The sequence below is a fragment of the Bos grunniens genome, chromosome 14 (assembly GCF_055505025.1).
Source record: "Bos grunniens cultivar Pamir isolate PY7600 chromosome 14, Bosgru_T2T1.0, whole genome shotgun sequence".
Lineage (NCBI taxonomy): Eukaryota > Metazoa > Chordata > Mammalia > Artiodactyla > Bovidae > Bos > Bos grunniens.
In genome coordinates this window covers 73,081,866-73,104,100 of record NC_141178.1, presented here as the reverse complement: position 1 = coordinate 73,104,100, position 22,235 = coordinate 73,081,866, and the positions used below count along the sequence as shown (strand labels likewise).

At 43.3% G+C, this 22,235-nt stretch overlaps 1 protein-coding gene across 11 annotated transcripts in view; it reads left to right on the top strand.

Annotated features, from left to right (window-relative positions):
* Positions 1–22,235, top strand: part of ASAP1 (ArfGAP with SH3 domain, ankyrin repeat and PH domain 1) — a 342,709-nt gene that overhangs the window by 199,615 nt on the left and 120,859 nt on the right. For all 11 annotated transcript variants that reach the window (XM_086337364.1, XM_086337363.1, XM_086337357.1 and 8 more), the window contains one exon: positions 3,497–3,569. In XM_086337364.1, the coding sequence (XP_086193490.1) occupies positions 3,497–3,569 (73 nt within the window). The remainder of the gene's footprint in view (positions 1–3,496; positions 3,570–22,235) is intronic.

Sequence of the window (22,235 nt, the reverse complement as noted above, 5' to 3'; positions counted from 1 at the left end):
GTAAAAAGAGAAGTGTCACCTAGATGCAATGGTGGCTGTGGATATCATTAATAACCTTTAAAAGTAAGTATGTGAACTTTACATCCTATTAGTTTATAGACAAGTTGGTAAGAATCCAACATAAATTTCTGAGACTTTCCCTCCTGCAGAAAGGAAGCAGATAACTGGCCTCATAAAATGTTACGGCTGAAGTCTTCCCCAGCCCTTTGCTTATTGGGAGTCATTAACTCTGTGCGTGGACATTAAAGTCCACTCATTAATTTCTCCATGAGTAGAATCATTCTTCAGTGGTTATCACTCCCCAGAGCTAAGCCAATAGTGTATTTTCTTCCAGAAGGAGATCTTTTGTTCTTTCTCTAAAGTTATTAAAAAATCAGGAGAAACATGAGCATGCCATCCACAGTGGATTTTTAGGTGGCTTGTTTGAAAAAGCATAAGCTGTGTTTTCTCTTACCTGATATGTGACACCTGGCAAGCTGTTTGACTTCTCCAAAATAAAGCAGGAGTTTTCATCAGGGAAAAAAGATGGCAGTAATAATGGATATAAGGACTTCCCTGGTGGCTCAGCGGTAAAGAATCTGCCTGCAATGCAGGAGCCAAAGGAGACTCAGGTTCTATCCTTGGGTTAGGAAGATCCCCTGGAGGACAGCTTGGCATTCCAGTCCAATATTCTTGCCTGAAAAATCCCATGGTTGGAGGAACCTGGTGGGCTACAGTCCTGAGGGTTGCAAAGAGTCAGACACGACTGAAGCAGCCTAGCACGCATGCTCAATATATATATTAAAAAAATAAATGATGGCTGTTATTAGAATTATTTTTTAAAATATCCTCACCACAAAAGCAGTTCATCAAAGGATAAACCCTTTGGATCCCATCTCTTAAAATGAGTTCTTACTTGCACTTATTTTCATTAATGTCTTCCCTTCCCACTCTTACCAGCAACCTAACTATCTTAACTCAGATTTGCCTCTGCAAACTGGTGGACATTCCCTGCTCAAGATGAGACTGCTTTCAGTTTCAGTTCCTCAAGGATATCACTGGAACACAGAACTGGTTAGTGATTAGGGGGTGGTGTTTTACCGTGAAGACCTGGATTCAAATCCCTACTCTGCCACCTGGGCAAGTTCCACTTTCTAAGCCTCTATTTACTCATCTATAAAATGAATCCAGTACTAGCACTTACCTCAGAGCGTTCTTGTAAGAATTGAGAGGAATAATCTGTGTAAACCTCAGCCCCCTGTGTGACTACACATTTATTAAAATGTTAGTTATCTTCCCTTTTTAAAGTACAAATCTCAGATCTTTGAAATAACTCAGGCTTCGTCTCTTCTCTGCAACTAAGTCGTAAAACACGGTTTCCTAAGTGTGATGTGTGGTGTCCCTGGTGTTAGATGAGATGATTCGAGGTAGTAAATAGGTGAGCATTTTGTGTAGTTAGAGGTACTACATCATTTTTAGGGTATCTTCTGTTAATGGTGAGTGATCTAGCTCTTTACAGTGTCCATTTTTTTTTTTAAAGATGTGAATGGGGAAAAAAGGGGAGGGGGAATGGACCTAAAGAAAAACATTGATTTAAAAAGAATACAAAAAAAGGGAGTACAGGTGGGATGTGGTTGTGACAAAGTTGTGGAGGTGGGAAGTAAGTGATGGGTGTGGCAGAAATAGCCTTTGACCTGCAGCCTGATTTTTATCCCAGTATCCCATTAGATTTGGGGTTCAAGAGCCATTTGTGTGAAATGTGACCTTTAGCACTTTCTGACTCTGTGACTTTGGGCAAGTTAATATTTTCCTCCCTTCTTACAAATGTTTAGTGATGGCCTATCGCATTTCCTTACCTGAAAAATACAGATGCTGGTTTTTTGTTGTTGAAGATGGACTCAGAGAGTCTTACGTGCTGGGTGTGTCTTCTCCACCAGGCTTACAGCAGGTGTAGGAAGTGCTCGGTGAACTTCAGGTCTTGTGTTGTTTAGGACGCGTGGCTGCAAGTGACAGTCTCAGCTTCAGCTGGCTGAGGACTGAAGGGAGTTTACTGTCTCCTGTCCTCAGTCCTCAGGAAGGTTAGCGGCGCACACCCTTGAGGACAGCTGCATGCAAGGACTGCCTCCTCCACCTCTTGTTTCTGGTGCTTGTCTCTGTTAGCATCATCCTGTCTGGCCAGATTCTACCACCACAAAAGCCGTGGCATCCCCCAGGCATGCATCATCAGAAAGGGGCTGAATGTTACGATCCCTGTTCCCAAGCCCAGAAATCCTAGGCGGGACTGAGGCGGGCATTCACCATGTTCACCCAGAGAGCAGGAGCCGGAGGAAGGCAGCAGGGCCCCTTGAACCCCACGTTCAGAGCGGCAGGAAAACCCGTCTTGCAGAAGCGGAATAGTAGGTGCCCGCTGCCATCACCTGGCGCCTTCCTGCAGTGAGGAAGGTCCTATCCTCTGTGGGCCTCAGTTCACTCATCTGGTGTCTTAAGGCTTAGCTGATGTAATAGGCATGAGTGCACATGTAATGTTCTTAAACTTTATACAAATGCGTTTATGATGATGGCTGCTGTTGCTCCTGCCCTTCACATCTTCACATAACCATCCAGGGGTTCCTAGCCTGTGAATGGATCCTAGACCCTTGGGAGAGCAGAGAGGGGCTTGAAGTTGTTCTAATAACTTTAAGTCAGCATGCTGTGAGTGTTATCTTATACTGACTTGCTTTTGAAGTGTATATGCACATAGGAAAGTGTGCACATCCTACGTGCACAGTGTGATGAGTTTTCAAGTGAAACACAATTGTGTATCCAGCACTTGGATTAAGAATCAGGAGTGACGGTCCCCCAGCATACCCCACCCCCAACCCCCTCCGTAATACAGGTAGATGGCTGGAGATGTGTTGATTCATCACCTAAGAAATCATGTGTAAGCATTACCAGCATCATGGTAACATTTTCCATGTTGTGATTTTTAATAAGTGGAATTTTTGAAATAACAGCATTATGTCATCAAAAAAATTTTTAACACTGAAAATAATCCTCAAGTTAAAAGTTTGAGAAGCGCTTCGGGGCCACTCTTATTTATTACACCCCCTTAAATGTTTTCTTTCTGGCTGAAGTTACCATTTGACGACGTGCTTTATCCTCTGGGAACATGTCACGTGTTTGACTTTCTGACTTCCCAAGTTATAAGCTTTCCAAGTGAAGGAATCAAATCTCAAGATTTATTAGGTGTCTTCTGTTTTCTTTCCTGTGCATAACTTAGCACAGTTACCAACTGACTACCAAGTTATCCACTTCACCCAGTGTTGAGGCTTATGGAATAACTGCCCTTATCTCAAAACTGCTTGAATCCTGGGCAAATCATGGCTCTGAAACGTTTGCCATTAGATAAATGTGCAGGTTTGCTGTTGCTGCAGTGCTTAGCACAACAAATGCGGCTATGAATGAGTTTTTCTTCTTCTTTTCTTTTTTAAACTTACCAAGTTTTCCAACATTTTCTCTCCCCATTTTTCTCTTTTAGGCTCTAGACCAAGATAGAACAGCCTTACAGAAAGTTAAGAAGTCTGTAAAAGCAATATATAATTCCGGTCAAGGTAAGTACTTACCAACACGGGCAGCACCAATTCTATATATTTATAGATATAGTCTTGGACTTCCCTGATGGCTCAGATGGTAAAGGAGCCACCTGCAATGCAGAAGACCCAAGTTTTTCTATTATTTGTTAGGTGCTAAGTTTATGAAAGACTTTCTACAAATGAAAAACCAAGTAAGTCAAAGAAATTCAGTTCTTCTGTCAGTCCAAGCCTGTTACTGCTTCCCGAGAAAAAAGAAGAAAAAACATTAATTGCAATGCTAAGTTGCTTCAGTCATGTCCAACTCTTTGCAACCCTATGCACTGTAGCCCACCAGGCTCCTCTGTCCAGGGAATTCTCCAGGCAGGGATACTGCAGTGGGTTGCCATGCCCTCCTCCAGGGATCCTCCTGATCCAGGAATAGAACCCATGTCTCTTATGTCTCCTGCATTGGCAGTCGGGTTCTTTACCACTAGCGCCACCTGGGAAGCCCATTAATTGCAGTAGGTTTTATTATACATTGAAAAACTTAGTAACGTTATAGGTAATATTGCCACAAGCGACATATAAAATCTCTTTGTGTGGTTGGTCAGGCTGTAATTCAGTTAAACGAGGATCTTTCCATCTGAAGCGTACTTGTACACATTTGAAAATCAATATTGGTGACAGGCTTCCCAGGTGGCTCAGTGGTAAAGAGTCTGTCTGCAATGCAGGAGATTCGGGTTCAACCCCTGGGTTGGGAAGATCCCCTGGAAAGGGAAATGGCAGCCCCCTCCAGTATTCTTGCCTGGGAAATCCCATGGGCAGAGGAGCCTGGTGGGCTACACAATCCATGGGGTCACAAAGAGTTAGACACGAATTAGTGACTGAACACCACCACCACTACCAATTGGTGACACACATGGGGTGAGAGTTAGAGGGGATGTGGGGTACAAGGCTAAGTGGACACCTGGGCACAGCCTGCCACAACCTGCTTTGCTTGTGGCTCAGGGCAGACCAGGTAACCTGTGTCAGCAAATGGGCTTCCCTTGTGGCTCAGCTGCTAAAGAATCTGCCTGCAGTGCAGGAGAACTGGGTTTGATCCCTGGGTTCAGAAGATTCCCTGGAGAAAGGAAAGGCTACCCACTCTAGTATCCTTGCCTGTAAAATCTCATGGACAGGGGAGCCCGGTGGGCTGCAGTCCATGGGGTTGCAAAGAGTCGGGCACAACTGAGCGACTAACTTACTTTACTTACTTGGTCAGAGACTTTGTCATCTTGTAGAGAAAAGTATGTTGTCAGTGGATAAGAAAGAACAAACTGAATGAAGATAAACAGTAGGTGTCCACATGAAACAGTAGGTTCCAGGGGGGGAGAGAGGCTTGGAGACGTGAAAGGAGTTTCTAGGTCTGTGACTCCCATCTTTTGTTATTGTTACTTCAGTCATCAGCTGGCTTTCCCGGAGGTCATGTCTCTAAGAAGTCAGTTGTCTGTAACAGAAGAGAACACCTGGGAGGGGAAGGCAGCTGGGTGTTTGGACTGGGCAGGGCTCTGAGGTCCAGTGGAGGTGGGTTTGCATCCTTGCTCTAACCCTGACTGGCCTCGTGACCTCCAGGTCACTTTGTGAACCTCCGTCATCTTCTCTATAAAGCAGGGATGGTGCTATTACAGGATTGTTGAAGGGATTTAAGTAGTTCACATCTGTAAAAGGTCTGCCACTTCTTGGGAGTTTAGTTAAGTATGACACATTTATATTTTATTCGTTTTATATTTTATTTAAATTTATGCTCCTTATTTCGGTAAAATCATGGGACTGAAAGGAACGTGGAACCAGGCAGAGCTCAGCCCTCAGATACTTCCTGGTCCTCCTCACCTTATCAGAGCCGAGAATCAGTCACTTGTCACCCTTAAAGCCCCAAGCCTAGGGCACTCTATAATCCTAATTAACAGATTTTGTACCCTGGTTCTTTGAGACCTGTCTCTAATTTCTTTATGTCCAATAAAACGCTAACTTCTAATTAAAGTAAATAAATGGTATTTGTCCAGTTATGTAGTGACCAAGTGGTACTTTAAGTCTTGGCCTAGATTATACACATAATTTGTAACTTCTCTCTTAGCTTGCATCTGATGGACTCCCATGAGGTGGTAGGCCCTTTACAGATATTAGCTCTGTGGTGGAGGATGGGATAAATAACTAGCAGGTTGCCTAGGGGGCTTCTGAGGTGCTGGCATTGTTCTGTTTCTTGATTTGGAGTGTATTCTTGGGTTGGCCAATAAGGTCATTTAGGTTTTTCTGTAAGAAACTATGGATTGGGGGAGCCAGCCCCCCTCCAGGGATGAGGAGGGCTGCTCGGGGAGGCAGGCTCGCTCCAGAGGGGCCACTCCCCGGGTCTAAATGATCCCTAGAGGAACGATTTCGTTCCAGATTAGCCAATCCCCAAGGAAGAGAGAGAGGCGTTAGGAAAAGAAAAGGAAAAAAAAAAAAAAAAAAAGAAAGAAAGAAAGAAAGGAAAGGAAACAACTTCTAAGGACACGACCGTCTACCTGGAGCACTGTGGAGGCCTTCGCCAGCTCTTGCGGTGCCCTTCTTCCTCTGCGCGCCTTAATATCCCCCACTTTCCCGGACCAGCTGGGGCTCTCAGAGGAAGCTCAGAGCACCAGGCCTGGGGCCCCTGGGAGGGTGGCTTTGAAAATGTGCCGCTCCCCAGGGGTGTTGTCCCCAGGGCCAAAGTCGATGTGTTGGGAAAACTGCAAACTGGAAGGGTCAGGCAATCTGGCTTTCTGTCTGAATCAATTCCATGGGTCAAACAGTTTTATTTCTTAGTTAATTGGCAAGAAAAATAAAACTAGTCTTGAAAAAAAATTTTGTGACCTTGCAAGAGAGCAAACAATTACCTCCCTGCCCCCACCTTTGTTCTGAGTAATACTCAAAAGCAATCGGAGTTCTGGGGCGGGGGGCCGGGGGGGGGAGGTGGGGGCGGGGGGAGTAAAATGTCAGGTCCTTTCTCTAGCCTTAGAAATAAAAAAAAAAAAAAGAAAGAAACTATGGATTGGTCGATCAAATCCATAGTTAAATCTACTTTTTGATAATTCATGAAATGCTCACTTAGGATATATGTACTTTTCTACATGTATGTGTGTGTATTATGCTTTATATACAAGTAGGTTCATTGAAGCATTGACTATGATTTGATAAAACAGAAAATAAATGGAGGTTTGTTGGACAGTCTCATATCTGTTGAGTATATAATAGAATATGAGACAAACTTTATAAAAAAACAATCTTAGGTGTAACATAGATCTAAGTTTCAATTGTAGCTTTACTCCTGCTTGTCAAAGTCAAGTAAATGACTTAACTTCCATGAAGAGTTTTAAATTACCTCACCATAAAATGAGAAAATAACATCTAATTTACAGAGTCTTGTACGGGCAAAATGAGGGAATATTTAAGGTCCCTAACATACTGCCTGCCGTGTAGTGCCTGGCTAACACACAATAGGCGAGGAAAAATGACAGGTAGGTCAATAGCATGGATGCCTTCTCTATATTAATTCGGCCTTTCTACCAGTAATGTGGAACCAGTCTGATTTTATAACGAATGTAATGAGCCATTGTCTACCTCAAGAATGCATGTCAGTTCTCCGTAATGTTAACGGCTTACGCTGTGACTCATAAAGGGAGACTTCTGATTTACATCTCTGAGGTGCTGCCATGTCGTTTCTTTGCTGGGGGCTCCTTGCAACTCTTTCCTCTCCAAGAGTCCTTACCCAAGACACATCGCCTCGTTTTGCACAATGACCACACCATTCTGCAGCTCACACAGCGGCTCTTGAGCTTGGTCCCAGCCGTCCCGGGCATGGCAGTAGGAGAGATTGTCCTGTGTGTGTGGAAGGTGTGGGGTTGTGGAGTGAGTGCTGAGTCTGGTCTCCACTTCCACTTACCAGTGATGCTGTCCTGTGGGTGGGACCACAGCTCACTGAGCTTTGAGTCCTGTCACCTGGATTCCGGGCTGTCATATGTCTTCTGCCCTGGTTAATAGAAGAGCTCCAGGTCACACATAACTTTTTCAATTTAAATTAAAATTCAGTTCAGGCCCTCACTGTCAGTGGCCACACTGAGTCCTCAGTAGTCACGTGTGACAAGCAGCTACAATATTAGATGGTGCAGAGACAAGACACCTCCATCATCCCTGGGAGAACATACCTCAAACTGTATGGTAACTGTCACTCAGTCTTTCAAGCATTAGACCAATGAGTGTCAATCCTTCCTTTTCATTAAAATCATCTGAAGAAGGGTTTCCCCCTAGTGGCTCAGTGGTAAAGAGTCCGCCTGCCAATACAGGAGACACGGGTTCCATCCCTGGTCCGGGAAGATCCCACATGCCGCAGAGCAGCTAAGCCCGTGCACCACAACTCCTGAGTCCACGTGCTATGACTTATGTCCTAGAAGCCATGCTCTGCAACAAGAGAAGCCACCTCAATGAGAAGCTGGCACATTGCAACTGAGGAGTAACCCACGCTTGCCAAGACTGGAGAAAGCCCTTGTGCAGCATCAAAGACCCAGCGCAGCCAAAAACAAATAATTTTTTAAAAAGATCACCTGAACAACTCTTTTAAAACACAACAACAGAGATTCCCATAGGTCCACCCTCCAAGAGTCATTCCACAGTAGGGGCCAAGTATTGGGCTTACAGCAGTATTACTCCCCAGATGATTCTAAATGCAACCAGAATTGAGAACTGCATCGGTGGCCTAGGAACTCCTTGTTGGCAGGCCAGTATTGTTTCTTTCATGTTTGTATTTTGCGAATTTGCCAACATAGTTTATTAGCTTATCAAATATTTATTGGGCCCCTATTATATGCTGTTTGGGATGTTGGGTATATTGAATAAATCAGACAGAATGTCTGCCTTGATGATAATTTGACAGTCCGGTGGGGGAGAGAGAGATGTTAATATCAGATCCTCAAGCTGGAAAGTACTTAGAAACTGGCAAGTACTAAAGGAAAGCTTGCAGGATACAAAAAGGAAACCTCATGTCATTCGAAGAGGGTGCTTGGGGAATACCTCTGGAGGACTTGGCATATACTGGGTGCTCATGCCATACTAAGTGAAGCCCATCAAGCCTTTGAGGTAGGTCTCCTATTATCTCCATTTTATAAATGATGGAAAGTGTGAAGGGCTATGCTGTCTTGTCCAGGAGGTCACAACTGGCAAGGACTGGGAGGGGAGCCTGGCCGACTCCAGCTTGTCTGTTTGCAGCTACTGTATGTGTGTCGTCGACCTGACACTTGGCAGGGGCTCAACAAGCACGGGATGAATTGCTGCTTATCAGCCGGATGGGTCCCCAGGAAATGCTCTGTCAGTGGCCATTAAATATTCACTGATCGTGAATATTCATGAATGAATCCATCAAATTTAACCTCACAGCAGTGTAACCCATGGGGTGACTTTGGTGCCTCTCAGATAGGGGCCACAATAGCAGTTATCATCATCCCTGTGGCCTGGAAATGTGGGGATAAACTCAGATCTCAGCCACTGCAGGGGCCTGATAGGGTTTCTACAGTCACCAATGATTACAGCATATTTAGGATTTTTTTTGTCAGCTTGTGTGGGCAGCCCTGTGACATTTAATTCTTAAAAAACAGCGAGATGAGTAAAACAGTGATGTTGCACATCTTCCCATGAGCCATACTCAGTGGAATCCAGGCCGTTCCTGTCCAAGGGCTTCTGGTCTCTTCCAGAGAAGCCACAAGAGGCTGAGCCCTCGTGTCTGTTTCCCAGTGTGTTTTCATAATTTTCTTGGTTTCTCACAGTGCTTAAGTGACACAAAACCCATCTGATGTTCTTTGGAACTTTTAAGAAGCATTTCTGTATTTCTGGTTTGAGAATACTTAACCACCCACCTCCCCAAAATGATTTGAAAGATGGTTGAGAATGGTGAGAGGACTTACGCTAAGAGGTATCTATTATTTTTTGCATGTAAGCTTTATCAGTATTATAAATTAATAAGAGACCTTTAAATGGAAAAACAAATCATCTCCCTGTAAGCAGTTTAGTTTGAAATGGCTTTAGGAATTTGTCTCTCTCTCTCTCTCTTACTTGTCCCTGCTGTGTATGAGGAGATTTTAAAAAACAAAAAACTGAATTCTGCAAACTACTTGGATCAAGGGGGAAATTGCCAAGCTGTTCAATTCTTCTATGTTGGTTCTAAGTTTTGAAGTCTTAACAGTATTGAACTGTGAAATACATTGTCATTTAGAAAGTTTTACCTGGTGAATGTGTTCTTTCCCTCTCTCTCCCACTAATACATGTTTAAAATAGCAAGTATTTTCTTGAACATCGTAGAGGTTTTGAAGGATGTTGCAGTTCTTTGGGGTTTTTTTCCTTTCAAAAGATAGAGTCTGATTCTCTTTGCCTTGAACATATGCCAGACTTAGAACTCTCCTGTATTGAAGAGAGTGTAATAGAAGTGATGCCATGTGATTTCCAAGGCCAGTTCATGAAAGAGATGGCTTCCACCTAGGTCCCCCACTTCTTCTTTTGTTTTGGAGGAAACCAGCCGCCATGCTGTGAGGACACTCAAGCAGGCCTGAGGCTTTTTTTTTTTATCCCACCAAAAAGCACCACTGAAGCACATTTGCTAGCCCTGAACCTTCAGGTGACCGCAGCTCTGACTGACTCCTGCTCTTGGTCTTTTGAGTGCCCCCTGAGGTCAGAAGAGTTGGGGTGGGGCTGATGTCGCAGGATTTCTGCCCCTGCGAGCACCAGCATGTGTGTGCACGTGGTGGGTCCAGTGTAAGTCAGTGTGTGTCTCTAGAGAAGGAAGCGCGTACTACATCTCAGGCTGCTGGAGATGAAAGTGGTGCACATTGTTCTTGTATAAAGTGGAAGAGTCATGTGGTCACTGTGAGCGTGGGTGTACCAAATTTGTTTTTCTATCACATGACTTAGTTGAGTTGAACTGGTTCATTTTTTTTTTTTTTTAACAGATGTGTTATTTAAACACACGCACATGTACGCTTCTCCTTGGCAGGAAAAACCCAGGATATTCCTGCTACTAGGTCTTTTTCTGTGATTAAAAAATAATGAATCACAAATCAAAATGTGTGTTTTATTGTTATATGGTGGCTTCCTTAAAATTCATGCCAAGATATATTTGGAGTACATTTTAGCTTATTAGTAACACACGGTATCCACTAGAAGTCTCTGTGACGTCGTTAGTCTGAAAATTCGGCTTCTCAAATCCTTGTATTTGAGTGAATAAAAAAGTGACAGTGGTATGTCATTTGATTACAAGCATATGATAGGGAAGTATTATTTCTGAAATACAGCTGGATGGTCATGAGTAGTTCCCAGCTTTTTTCAGTCAGGAAAGGAAACACTTTGCTTTCTTATTGCTTCCTCTTTTATTCCCCCTTTCATTTTCAGTTACAGTTGCATAGTGAGTGGTTTTACAAGAACACTTGTATTGTTTAAAGCAAAATTAAAATGTGATGTTCACCCCAGATTTTCATTTTGATAATTTATCTGTTTTAAGAAATAGCTGGTCATATATGAGGAAATCTAAGATTTTAAAGCTAAAGTGCTAAATTCATCAGTGGATAGGAAGTAAATCTTTATATCCAAGTAATTTCCAACTTCATTTCAGCTATTTTTTTTTAGTTAACATTTTCTCAAATTTAAAGGGACAGCGTGAAGTTAATTGTAAGTAGAGTCGATAATTAAGTTTAGAGTCTTAATTGTAATGATATTTTTAATCCTGTGGTTTTCTGTGGGGAGAAAGTTTTCTTAAGAATAGATAGAGATAAAAATAGATTAGAATTTTAATGGAAAGAATGTCAAGAGGTATACAGCGAACATCGTCTGTGTTTAGAATATTTTCTCTTTTTGCCGTTTTCCAAATTGGTGGCCGATAATCTGATTAAAGAAATTTTTTGAATGAAAGTAAACCTATAAATAAACAAAACTAGGCCCTCAGGAATAGAAGGCCCTAGACAGAAAAACCGCAAATAGCTCTTGGTGGTAGTTGCAGTGATTTGAGCAAAGTTTAAACAAATTACTTTGGGCCTTCAAGGCATTTTGAATTCTTGTGAGTCCATCATTACTTCTTCTTCTTTTAAAACAATATTTTATTGTCATTTATTTATTTGGCTGCACGGGGGATCTTTTAATCACGGCGTGTGAGCTCTAGTTCCCTGACCAGGGATCGAACCCGGGCCCCCTACTAAGGAGTGTGGTGTCTTACCAGGGAGGTCCCCCCATCATTACTCCTTAAAAAATGAAAGCAAAATAACGGATTCCTTCAGAATGATCAAGGAAGCAGGCTTTTCTAAAAGGGAGTACAATTATCTGGGAGAGGGTATTATTGCTCAAATTATGTAGGGATAAAACCAGAGGAGTTTTTTTAAGCTGCCTTTAGAAAATTGAAGTCTCTTTCCAAAATAACCTTACAGCTCAAGGCTCTTTGGGGACTGACGGTTTTTGTATTCAAGCCATTGGCTCAAACACTCTTGTTACTTGAAATCAGAAGCTATCTGGGGTATGTGTGTATATGTGTATGCACTTCCTCCATTTTGCTGATCTGGAATGAATGGTCTCAACTTTAAAATGAGTTAATATTTTATAATGTTTGCTTACAACTTATGGGAGCATGCTTCATGAGAAATTAACTCATGTTAAATGAAATTGGGAACACTTACTCCATAACCTGTAGTTCGGGTTTTTTGAAAAAGCCTTGAGATGAACAAGAAAAACATTCCGTTAAAGGTGACTATTAAAAAAAAAAAGTTTCTGTACCTTCATGGTCCAAGTTTGATAGAAGTGATAAATTACAACTGCCATTTATTGAGTGCCTGCTACAGGCCAGGTGCCTGTTGCCGCTTGATCATCTCAACGGTCCTGCATGAAAGACACTGTCATCCCCGATTTAGGGGTGAAGGGACCTGGTTTAAATTACTGGCACAGCTAGTAAGTTTAAATTTAAACCTGGCTTAAATTACTCGCACAGCTTGTCAGTAGCTACAAGTCTGAAACTTATTTCTTTATCATCCCGGAGCTGCCGACGCAGAATCGCCAAGACTATTAGCTGTCAGAGGTGAATGACTGCCGACCCAGGATAGCACACTGAGGATTCATTCAGTGGGGTGCAGAACTCATGGGCACGCCATCCTGGGGTGCCTCACCTGTGGAGACAGGCAGACAAGAAAAAGAAGCAGTAATCCTGTAACTTGGAAGTGCTAGATGGGTCACTTAAAAAGGAGAGCAGTTTTATTCCTTCAGACTAGAGCTGGAATTGAGGGTTACCCACAAAGTATTCCCCAATTTCACTCCTATTACTACTGTGTCCTTTGTAATTAGCCTAACTGGCATATGAACAACAGGGCACTTAGACCAGTATATTCATATATTCTCTTACAGAGATTAAACGTGCCTCCTGCACACCATCATTAATGTATGGTGGGTTAGTTCAGACAGGTTTGGGATCAAATACTGATTTAGCCTCTGATTGGTGGTGAGAAACCTGTGCACAGAGAACACCTTAAGCAATTGGGTCTTCATTTCTGTAAAAGGGAATAATATTTCTGCCTCACTGGACTGTCGTAAAGAATAACACATATGATTCAGAACCAGTGGTGATGGTGTTGATTGCCTTCATCCTTATCAACTCGAGGCTTTCTGAAATAGCCGAGGGAAAGTCCGGACAAACCTAGTTTGTCATTTTAGATCTGCGACCGTGGCGATGTGTGCAAGACCCTTCACCTCGCCCTCCACCCCATTTCAGTCCTCAGTTTTCTTATTCTGAAAATGGGGCAGCAATGCCTATTTTGTGAAAATTGGGAAATAATATATATAAACTACTTAGTCTTGATGCTAGGACATGGTGTGTGTTAGCTGCTCAGTCAAATCCAACTCTTTGACCCCATGGACTGTAGCAGCCTCCTAGGAGTCCTGCCAGGCTCCTCTGTCCATAGGATTTTCCAGACAAGAATACTGGAGTGGGTTGCCATTCTCCAGGGGATCTTCCCGACCCAGGGATTGAACCCAGGTCTCCTGCTTTGCAGGCAGATTCTTTACCCTGTGAGCCACCAGGGAAGCCCAGGACATAATAATCAGTGATAATTATTATAATTGCAGTTAATTGCCAAAAAAAAACTAATCAAAGCTAGAAAACTTTTAGCCTGTATTTCTTCAAATTGTTTGTTTATTCTTATATTCTTTTATCTTTCTGAGACTCCAGTTACTTTTATGTTAGATATCGTCCCCACAGGTCAGCTTGTTCAGACTGACTCAGCTTGTTCAGTTTTAGTCTTTATATTTTTTGTGCTTCAGTTTGGATAATGTCTACTTACCTGTCTTCAAGTTGACTGCTTCTGTCTTCTGCAGCATCTGGTCTGCTATTAGTCTCACCCAATGAATTTTTTTATTTGAGTATTGTAATTTTTAGTTCTTGAATTTCCATTTAGTCCTTCTTTAGAATTTTTTATCTCCTCTGTAATTCTTCATCTTTTCACCCATTTTATCCAACGTTTCCTATACATTCTTGAGTGTATTTGTAATATTTATTTATTTTTGGTTGTGCTGGGTCTTCATTGCTACGTCTGGGCTTCCTGTAGTGGCAGTGAGTGGCGGTTAACCTTTGTTGCAGCGCATGGGCATCTGCGTGTGGCGACTTCTCTTGTTGCGGAGCACAGGCTGTGTGCGCGGGCTTCAGCAGTTGGGCACGCAGGCTCAGTCGCTGTGGTGCACAGCATCTGGAGCACAGACTCAGTCGCTGTGGTGCACAGGCTTAGTTGCTCTATGGCATGTACAGTCTTCCTTGACCAGGGGTCGAACCTATGTCCCCTGCATTGGCAGGTGGATTTTTATCCACTGTACCAGCAAGGAGGTCCTGTACTATTTATTTTTGAAATTATTTCGTACTAAATCCAACATCTAGGTTATCTGTGGTTCTGCTCCTCTTGACTTTTTCTCTGTTGACTTTAGCTGCGTAGCTTCTGTTTCTTTGCATGTCCAGTAGTTTCTGTTTGCAAAGTAGACATAGTGAAGTACATGTTGTAGAGACTCTGGATAGTTACCTTTCTAAGAAGTGTGTTTATTTTAGTACACAGTTGAATTGCTGGTGATCACCATCACCTTGACTCAACAGGCATGAGTTTGAGCAAACTCTTCGAGATAGTGAAAGACAGGGAACCCTGGTGTGCTACAGTCCGTGGGGTCACAAAAACTCAGACATGACTCAGCAGCTGAACAACAGCCATCACCTTGACCCTGTGAAAAGCTTTTTCAGGGTGAGTTTGTTTTAGTTTTGCTCACGGTCCTAGGATGCAGCTCTTTGTCCTGCTACATGGTCCGTACTCCAAAGGTACAGTCCTCTGGGCCTTCACCCACAGTGCTGACCATGCCCTGCTGACTTTGTGGGACCTGAATTCCATGCCTTACTCAATCTAAGGAAGTCTCTGAAACCTGCTCAGCTCTCAGATGTTGTCCTCCACAGGGCTCCTTAAAGTATCAGTCATACATGTGCAGTGCAGGGTCAGCCAAGGATTTGAAGGGAGGGTGTACACAGACATGCGGGCTCTCCTTTCTCTGACTTCCTCCTTTCTAAGATCCCCCCCACCCCCGCCATTCAATTTCCAGCTGCTGACGCAATCCTGAACTCTGACCTCTGACACCGTATCTCAGTAAAATGCACTTTCTGCAGAAGTTCTGTTCTCCTTGCCCAGCATAGACTGAGGTCTGTCCTCAGGAGAAAAGCCAGAAACAGATGGTCTTTCCCAGAGCATTTCCCTTCCTCAAAGGGTGGCATCCCTGCCTCTTTCTTCATGTCTTTGTGTACTTTCCAGTGACTTCAAACAGTTGTTATTTTTATATTTTGTCCATTGTTGTTATTTTTATATATTGTCCATCGGGTATCATTGTTAATGAAAGGAGCATTCGCCTGGCAGAAGTTACTCTGTCAAGTTAGCAACTGCAGGCCTTTAATTATTAGAATCATTCATGAGAAGGTTTCCCTGCTGGCCCAGTGGTGGAGAGTCCGCCTGCCAGTGCAGGAGAGACACATTCAGTCCCGGTCCAGGAGGATCCCACATGCTGTGGAACCACTAAGCATGTGCGCTACGGCTATTGAGCCTGTGGCTCTAGAGCCCAGGAGCTGCAGCGGCTGAAGCCCATGAGCCTAGAGCCTGTGCTCCACAGCAAGAGAGGCCTCCATGAGAGGCCTGCGCACTGCGCCACAGCCAGAGAAAAGCCCCACCAGCAGCAGCAGAGGTACAGTGTAGCCAAAAAAATTTTTTTAATATATATGACTAATTCATTTATTATTGTATATGACTAATTAATTTATTATCATATATGACTAATTCATTTATTAAGACCTTATTGAACTTAAAGCTGGAAAGAATTGCCAGAACACTCTTGGCTCACAGGCAGTTACTATGTTTTAAGACTGCTGCTACTGCTAAGTCGCTTCAGTCGTGTCCAACTCTGTGCGACCCATAGACGGCAGCTCACCAGGCTTCCCGTCCCTGGGATTCTCCAGGCAAGAACACTGGAGTGGGTTGCCATCCCCTTCTCCAATGCATGAAGGTGAAAAGTGAAAATGAAGTCGCTCAGTCATGTCCAACTCCAGCGACCCCATTGGATTGCAGCCTACCAGGCTCCTCCGTCCATGGGATTTTCTAGGCAAAAGTACTGGAGTGGGGTGCCATTGCCTTCTCCATGTTTTAAGGCAATTCAACTTAAATCAATAAATAATAAATACATGCCAGTGTATGACAAGTGACTTGAGAGGTATACCTTCAACTGAGGTTAGTGGAGTTGAAAGTTGGCATTTCATTTGTTCAGTCAGAACTGTTAAGTACCAGCGAGATGAGTGAGTAATAGGATGAACAGGATAAGTAGCGATGTCTGCTCTCTTAAACTTAGTTTATTGTGAAGTAAAATATATTTATCTACAGTCACACTTGACTTGAGGTTAGATTTTAAAGTCTGCCTGGGACACCTTATCTTTGACAAAGGAGGCAAGAATGTACAATGGATTAAAGACAGTCTCTTTAACAAGTGGTGCTGGGAAATCTGGTCAACCACTTGTAAAAGAATGAAACTAGACCACTTTCTAACACCATACACAAAAATAAACTCAAAATGGATTAAAGATCTAAACGTAAGACCAGAAACTATAAAACTCCTAGAGGAGAACATAGGCAAAACACTCTCCGACATAGATCACAGCAGGATCCTCTATGACCCACCTCCCAGAATATTGGAAATAAAAGCAAAAATAAACAAATGGGACCTAATTAACCTTAAAAGCTTCTGCACATCAAAGGAAACTATTAGCAAGGTGAAAAGACAGCCTTCAGAATGGGAGAAAATAATAGCAAATGAAGCAACCGACAAACAACTAATCTCAAAAATATACAAGCAACTCCTACAGCTCAACTCCAGAAAAATAAACGACCCAATCAAAAAATGGGCCAAAGAACTAAATAGACATTTCTCCAAAGAAGACATACAGATGGCTAACAAACACATGAAAAGATGCTCAACATCACTCATTATCAGAGAAATGCAAATCAAAACCACTATGAGGTACCATTTCACACCAGTCAGAATGGCTGCGATCCAAAAGTCTACAAATAATAAATGCTGGAGAGGGTGTGGAGAAAAGGGAACCCTCTTGCACTGTTGGTGGGAATGCAAACTAGTACAGCCACTATGGAGAACAGTGTAGAGATTCCTTAAAAAACTGGAAATAGAACTGCCTTATGATCCAGCAATCCCACTGCTGGGCATACACACTGAGGAAACCAGAAGGGAAAGAGACACGTGTACCCCAATGTTCATCGCAGCACTGTTTATAATAGCCAGGACATGGAAGCAACCTAGATGTCCATCAGCAGATGAATGGATAAGAAAGCTGTGGTACATATACACAATGGAGTATTACTCAGCCATTAAAAAGAATACATTTGAATCAGTTCTAATGAAGTGGATGAAACTGGAACCTATTATACAGAGTGAAGTAAGCCAGAAGGAAAAACATAAATACAGTATACTAACGCATATATATGGAATTTAGAAAGATGGTAACAATAACCCTGTATACGAGACAGCAAAAGAGACACCGATGTATAGAACAGTCTTATGGACTCTGTGGGAGAGGGAGAGGGTGGGAAGATTTGGGAGAATGGCATTGAAACATGTAAAATATCATGTAAGAAACGAGTTGCCAGTCCAGGTTCGATGCACGATGCTGGATGCTTGGGGCTGGTGCACTGGGACGACCCAGAGGGATGGTATGGAGAGGGAGGAGGGAGGAGGGTTCAGGATGGGGAACACATGTATACCTGTGGCGGATTCATTTTGATATTTGGCAAAACTAATACAATTATGTAAAGTTTAAAAATAAAATAAAATTAGAAAAAAAAAAAAATAATAAAGTCTGCCTGGATGGAAAGTAACCCGTGGAGTCAAAGCAAGCTTTGAATATGCTTGGATGGTCTATAAAGTACACTTAAAATAGAACTCCTGTGTTTTTACGTGGCGTTGGCAGTCCTTTAGGAGCCCTGGTATTTAAAGACACATGGTCTTTAAGCCAGTCACCCTTAGCCCAGGGAGAGAGGCCCTCTGCCAGCAGGTAGAGAGCAGGTTGACATGTCTTCCTGCCCCAGGGACATGCGCTCATTGAGTAGAATGGGGGCTCGCTCGCTCTCTCTCTGTCTCTCTCTCTCTTCTTTCACATCTGCTAAATTAAATCCTATCAGTTAAAGTTACAGATATATAACCCCATTTGTGATGTTCTGTCCTTTTCACTGACCCTTCTCACTGTTTAAATATTCAGGTCAGTAGCTATCTGTAGATTTTTTTTTTAACTTTTTGTTTTATATTGGAATATAGCCGGTTAACAGTGTTGTGATAGTTTCAGGTGGACAGCAAAAGGACTCAGCCATACACATACATGCGTCCATTCCCCCCCAACTCCCCTCCCATCCAGGCCACCACATAACACTGAGCAGAGCTCCCTATGCTCTGCCGCAGGTCCTTGTTGATCATCCAGTTTAAATAGACCTGTGCATACATGTGGATCCCAAACTCCATGACTATCCCCTTGCCCTGTTCTCCCCCACCTCTCACCCTTACCCAGTAACCCTAAGTTCATTCTCTGTGATTCTGTTTCTGTTTTGTGAATAAGTTTACTAGTATCATTTCCGCATGTAAGGGATGTCACATGGTATCTCTCCTTCTCTGTCTGACTGACTTCACTCAGCAGGACCATCTCTAGGTCTGTAGTTCTTTTTTCAGGACCACCTTTCTCCTTTGAACAACCCTCGCTGACCACTGCAGTTAAGATTCTGTAGCCTGCCTGTACCTTACTGCTTGTTTCAAACTGCATTCGATCATGCTCTTGGATGGTTTATATCTCATCAAATTCGGATTGTTTTTTCTGTATGAAGATGTTTCACTTCTCTGGAGGAAAGCCAGGGTCTCTGGTTTTGTTTCTGTGTATGGTACTTTCCCCTGGTGTGCTTACACTCTCTCTTTTTTCACACATGCTCTCCCAACCACCTGGCATATCACATGTGAAGCAGCTCTATCATGGTTCTTCATGATATACACCATCGTAAGGCAGCCATGCTCTGCGATAACCTCCAGAAAGCAGTCGGCCGTGTGTTGAGTGCCGTATGTGGTTTGGGAGCAGACAAGAATCCTAAAGTGTCTGTTCCCAGGACTGGAGGGACTTTCCAGTTGAGTCTTTACCCCGGAAAGATAACTCCGCATCGATTTTTCTGATTCTCTGTTTGAGTATGGAAATCAAGCAAGTTGCTATTGATCCTGAAGTGTCTTTCATTGATAACCAGTCCCATGAGACACCACATTGATTTTTCTGATCCTCTGTTTGGGTATGGAAATCAAGCAAGTTGCTATTGATCCTGAAGTGTCTTTCATTGATAATCAGTCCCATGAGACAGAACGCTCAGGCGCTGTCAGAGGATGACTTTGTGAGGATGATATCGCTTGCGTTCACCGATGGCAGAATGGTATTCTTCCACGTCTCAGATAATTCATCTAACATACACGTTCTCTGCGTGGAGAATTGCAGGGGGCTGCTTCTTTGGAATGCCTGGGGCTGACTTTTTCTTGAGTGACATTTTCTATTTGATTTTTTCCCCCCATATGGAAGTGTAATGCGGATTAAAACATTTGCAGTAGGAAATTCGGATTAACTAACAGAAGAAAGTACTGCTCAGCCGTGTTTCTTGTCACACCCCATTTTGCTTTGTGTATTCTCAGTCCCAAACAGCACAGTTAGGTGGTACCTGCTGCAGTTCGACAGCCCTCTTCCTACTTGTCTGCCCTCAGGGTGATGTCTGTTCCAGGAGTTCTGAGATGGAGAGACCTGTTTTGCTGTGTTGCTGCTGGGCTGCAGGCACAGTGACTAGTGGAAACGGTGACCCCAGTGCAGAAGAGCTGGGATGTGCCTGGGCTAGCCGTAGCTGCACATTTCTTAGCAAATCCCTTCATTTCTCAGGACCTCATTTTATTATCTATGAAACAGAGAAGATGATCCCTACCATGTCTGTTTATGAGTTGAAAGTGAAAGTGTTAGTCACTCAGTTGTGTCCAACTCCTTGCAATCCCATGGACTGTAGCCTGCCAGGCTCCTCTGCCCATGGGATTCTCTAGGCAAGAATACTGGAGTGGGTTGCCATGCCCTTCTTTAGGCGGTCTTCCCAACCCAGGGATCAAACCTGGGTCTCTTACATTGAAGGCGGATTCTTTACCAACTGAACCACCAGGGAAGTGGTTATAAAGTGAGATGAAGATTCTTTTGCCACCTAGAATGCGCAGTACCTACCCTAAGGGGAGCCATGAGGGCCAGAAAGGAATGCCTTTCCCCAGTGACCAAAACCAGAGTCCAGGCTTCCCTGGTGGCTCACTGGTAAAGAATTTGCCTGCCAGTGCAGGAGACACGGGTTTGATCCCTGAGAAGATCCTGTATGCCTTGGAGCAGCTGAACCCGTGTGCCACAACTACTGAGCCTCTGCTCTAGAGCCTGGGAGCTGCAGCTGCTGAAGCCCACACGCCCTAGAGCCCATGCCCTCAACAAAAGAAGCCAGCACAGGGAGAAGCCTGCACACGGCAACTGGAAAGTAGCCCTGGCTCGCCACAGCTAGAGAAAAGCCTGCACCACAACAAAGACCCGGCACAGCCAAAAAGTAAACTAAGTAACAATCAAGGAATCCAGCCTAGCCCTCCTGACCACTTTCGTGTGTGTGCTGACGTCCTCCCCTGAATGCACTGGACTCTGTCCTTGTTGAGGGCAAGAAGATTTGTCTTTAGATTCTGCTAACATTTCCATAGAATGGGAAAGACTGGAGGTCTCGTCAAGAAAATTAGAGATACCAAGGGAACATTTCATGCAAAGATGGGCTCAATAAAGGATAGAAACGGTATGGACCTAACAGAAGCAGAGGATATTAAGAAGAGGTGGTAAGAATACACAGAAGAACTGTACAAAAAAAGATCTTCACGACCCAGATAATCACGACGGTGTGATCACTCACCTAGAGCCAGACATCCTGGAATGTGAAGTCAAGTGGGCCTTAGGAAGCATCACAACAAACAAAGCTAGTGGAGGTGATGGAATTCCAGTAGAGCTATTTCAACTCCTAAAAGATGATGCTGTGAAAGTTGCTATACTCAATATATCAGCAAATTTGGAAAACTCAGCAGTGGCCACAGGGCTGGAAAAGGTGAGTTTTCATTCCAATCCCAAAGAAAGGCAATGCCAAAGAATGCTCAAACTACCACACAATTGCACTCATCTCACATGCCAGTCAAGTAATGCTCAAAATTCTCCAAGCCAGGCTTCAGCAATACGTGAACCGTGAACTTCCAGATGTTCAAGCTGGTTTTGGAAAAGGCAGAGGAACCAGAGATCAAATTGCCAACATCCACTGGATCATGGAAAAAGCAAGAGAGTTCCAGAAAAGCATCTATTTCTGCTTTATTGACTATGCCAAAGCCTTTGACTGTGTGGATCACAATAAACTGTGGAGAATTCTTCAAGAGATGGGAATACCAGACCACCTGACCTGCCTCTTGAGAAATCTGTATGCAGGTCAGGAAGCAACAGTTAGAACTGGAAATGGAACAAAAGACTGGTTCCAAATAGAAAAAGGAGTACGTCAAGGCTGTATATTGTCAACTTAATATAAGCTTATTTAACTTATATGCAGAGTACATCATGAGAAATGCTATATGAAGCACAAGCTGGAATCAAGATTGCTGGGAGAAATATCAATAACCTCAGATATGCAGATGACACCACCCTTATGGCAGAAAGTGAAGAGGAACTCAAAAGCCTCTTGATGAAAGTGAAAGTGGAGAGTGAAAAAGTTGGCTTAAAGCTCAACATTCAGAAAACGAAGATCATGGCATCCGGTCCCACCACTTCATGGGAAATAGATGGGGAAACAGTGGAAACAGTGTCAGACTTTATTTTTCTGGGCTCCAAAATCACTGCAGATGGTGACTGTAGCCATGAAATTAAAAGATGCTTACTCCTTGGAAGGAAAGTTATGACCAACCTAGATAGCATATTGAAAAGCAGAGACATTACTTTGCCAACAAAGGTTCGTCTAGTCAAGGCTATGGTTTTTCCTGTGGTCATGTATGGATGTGAGAGTTGGACTGTGAGGAAGG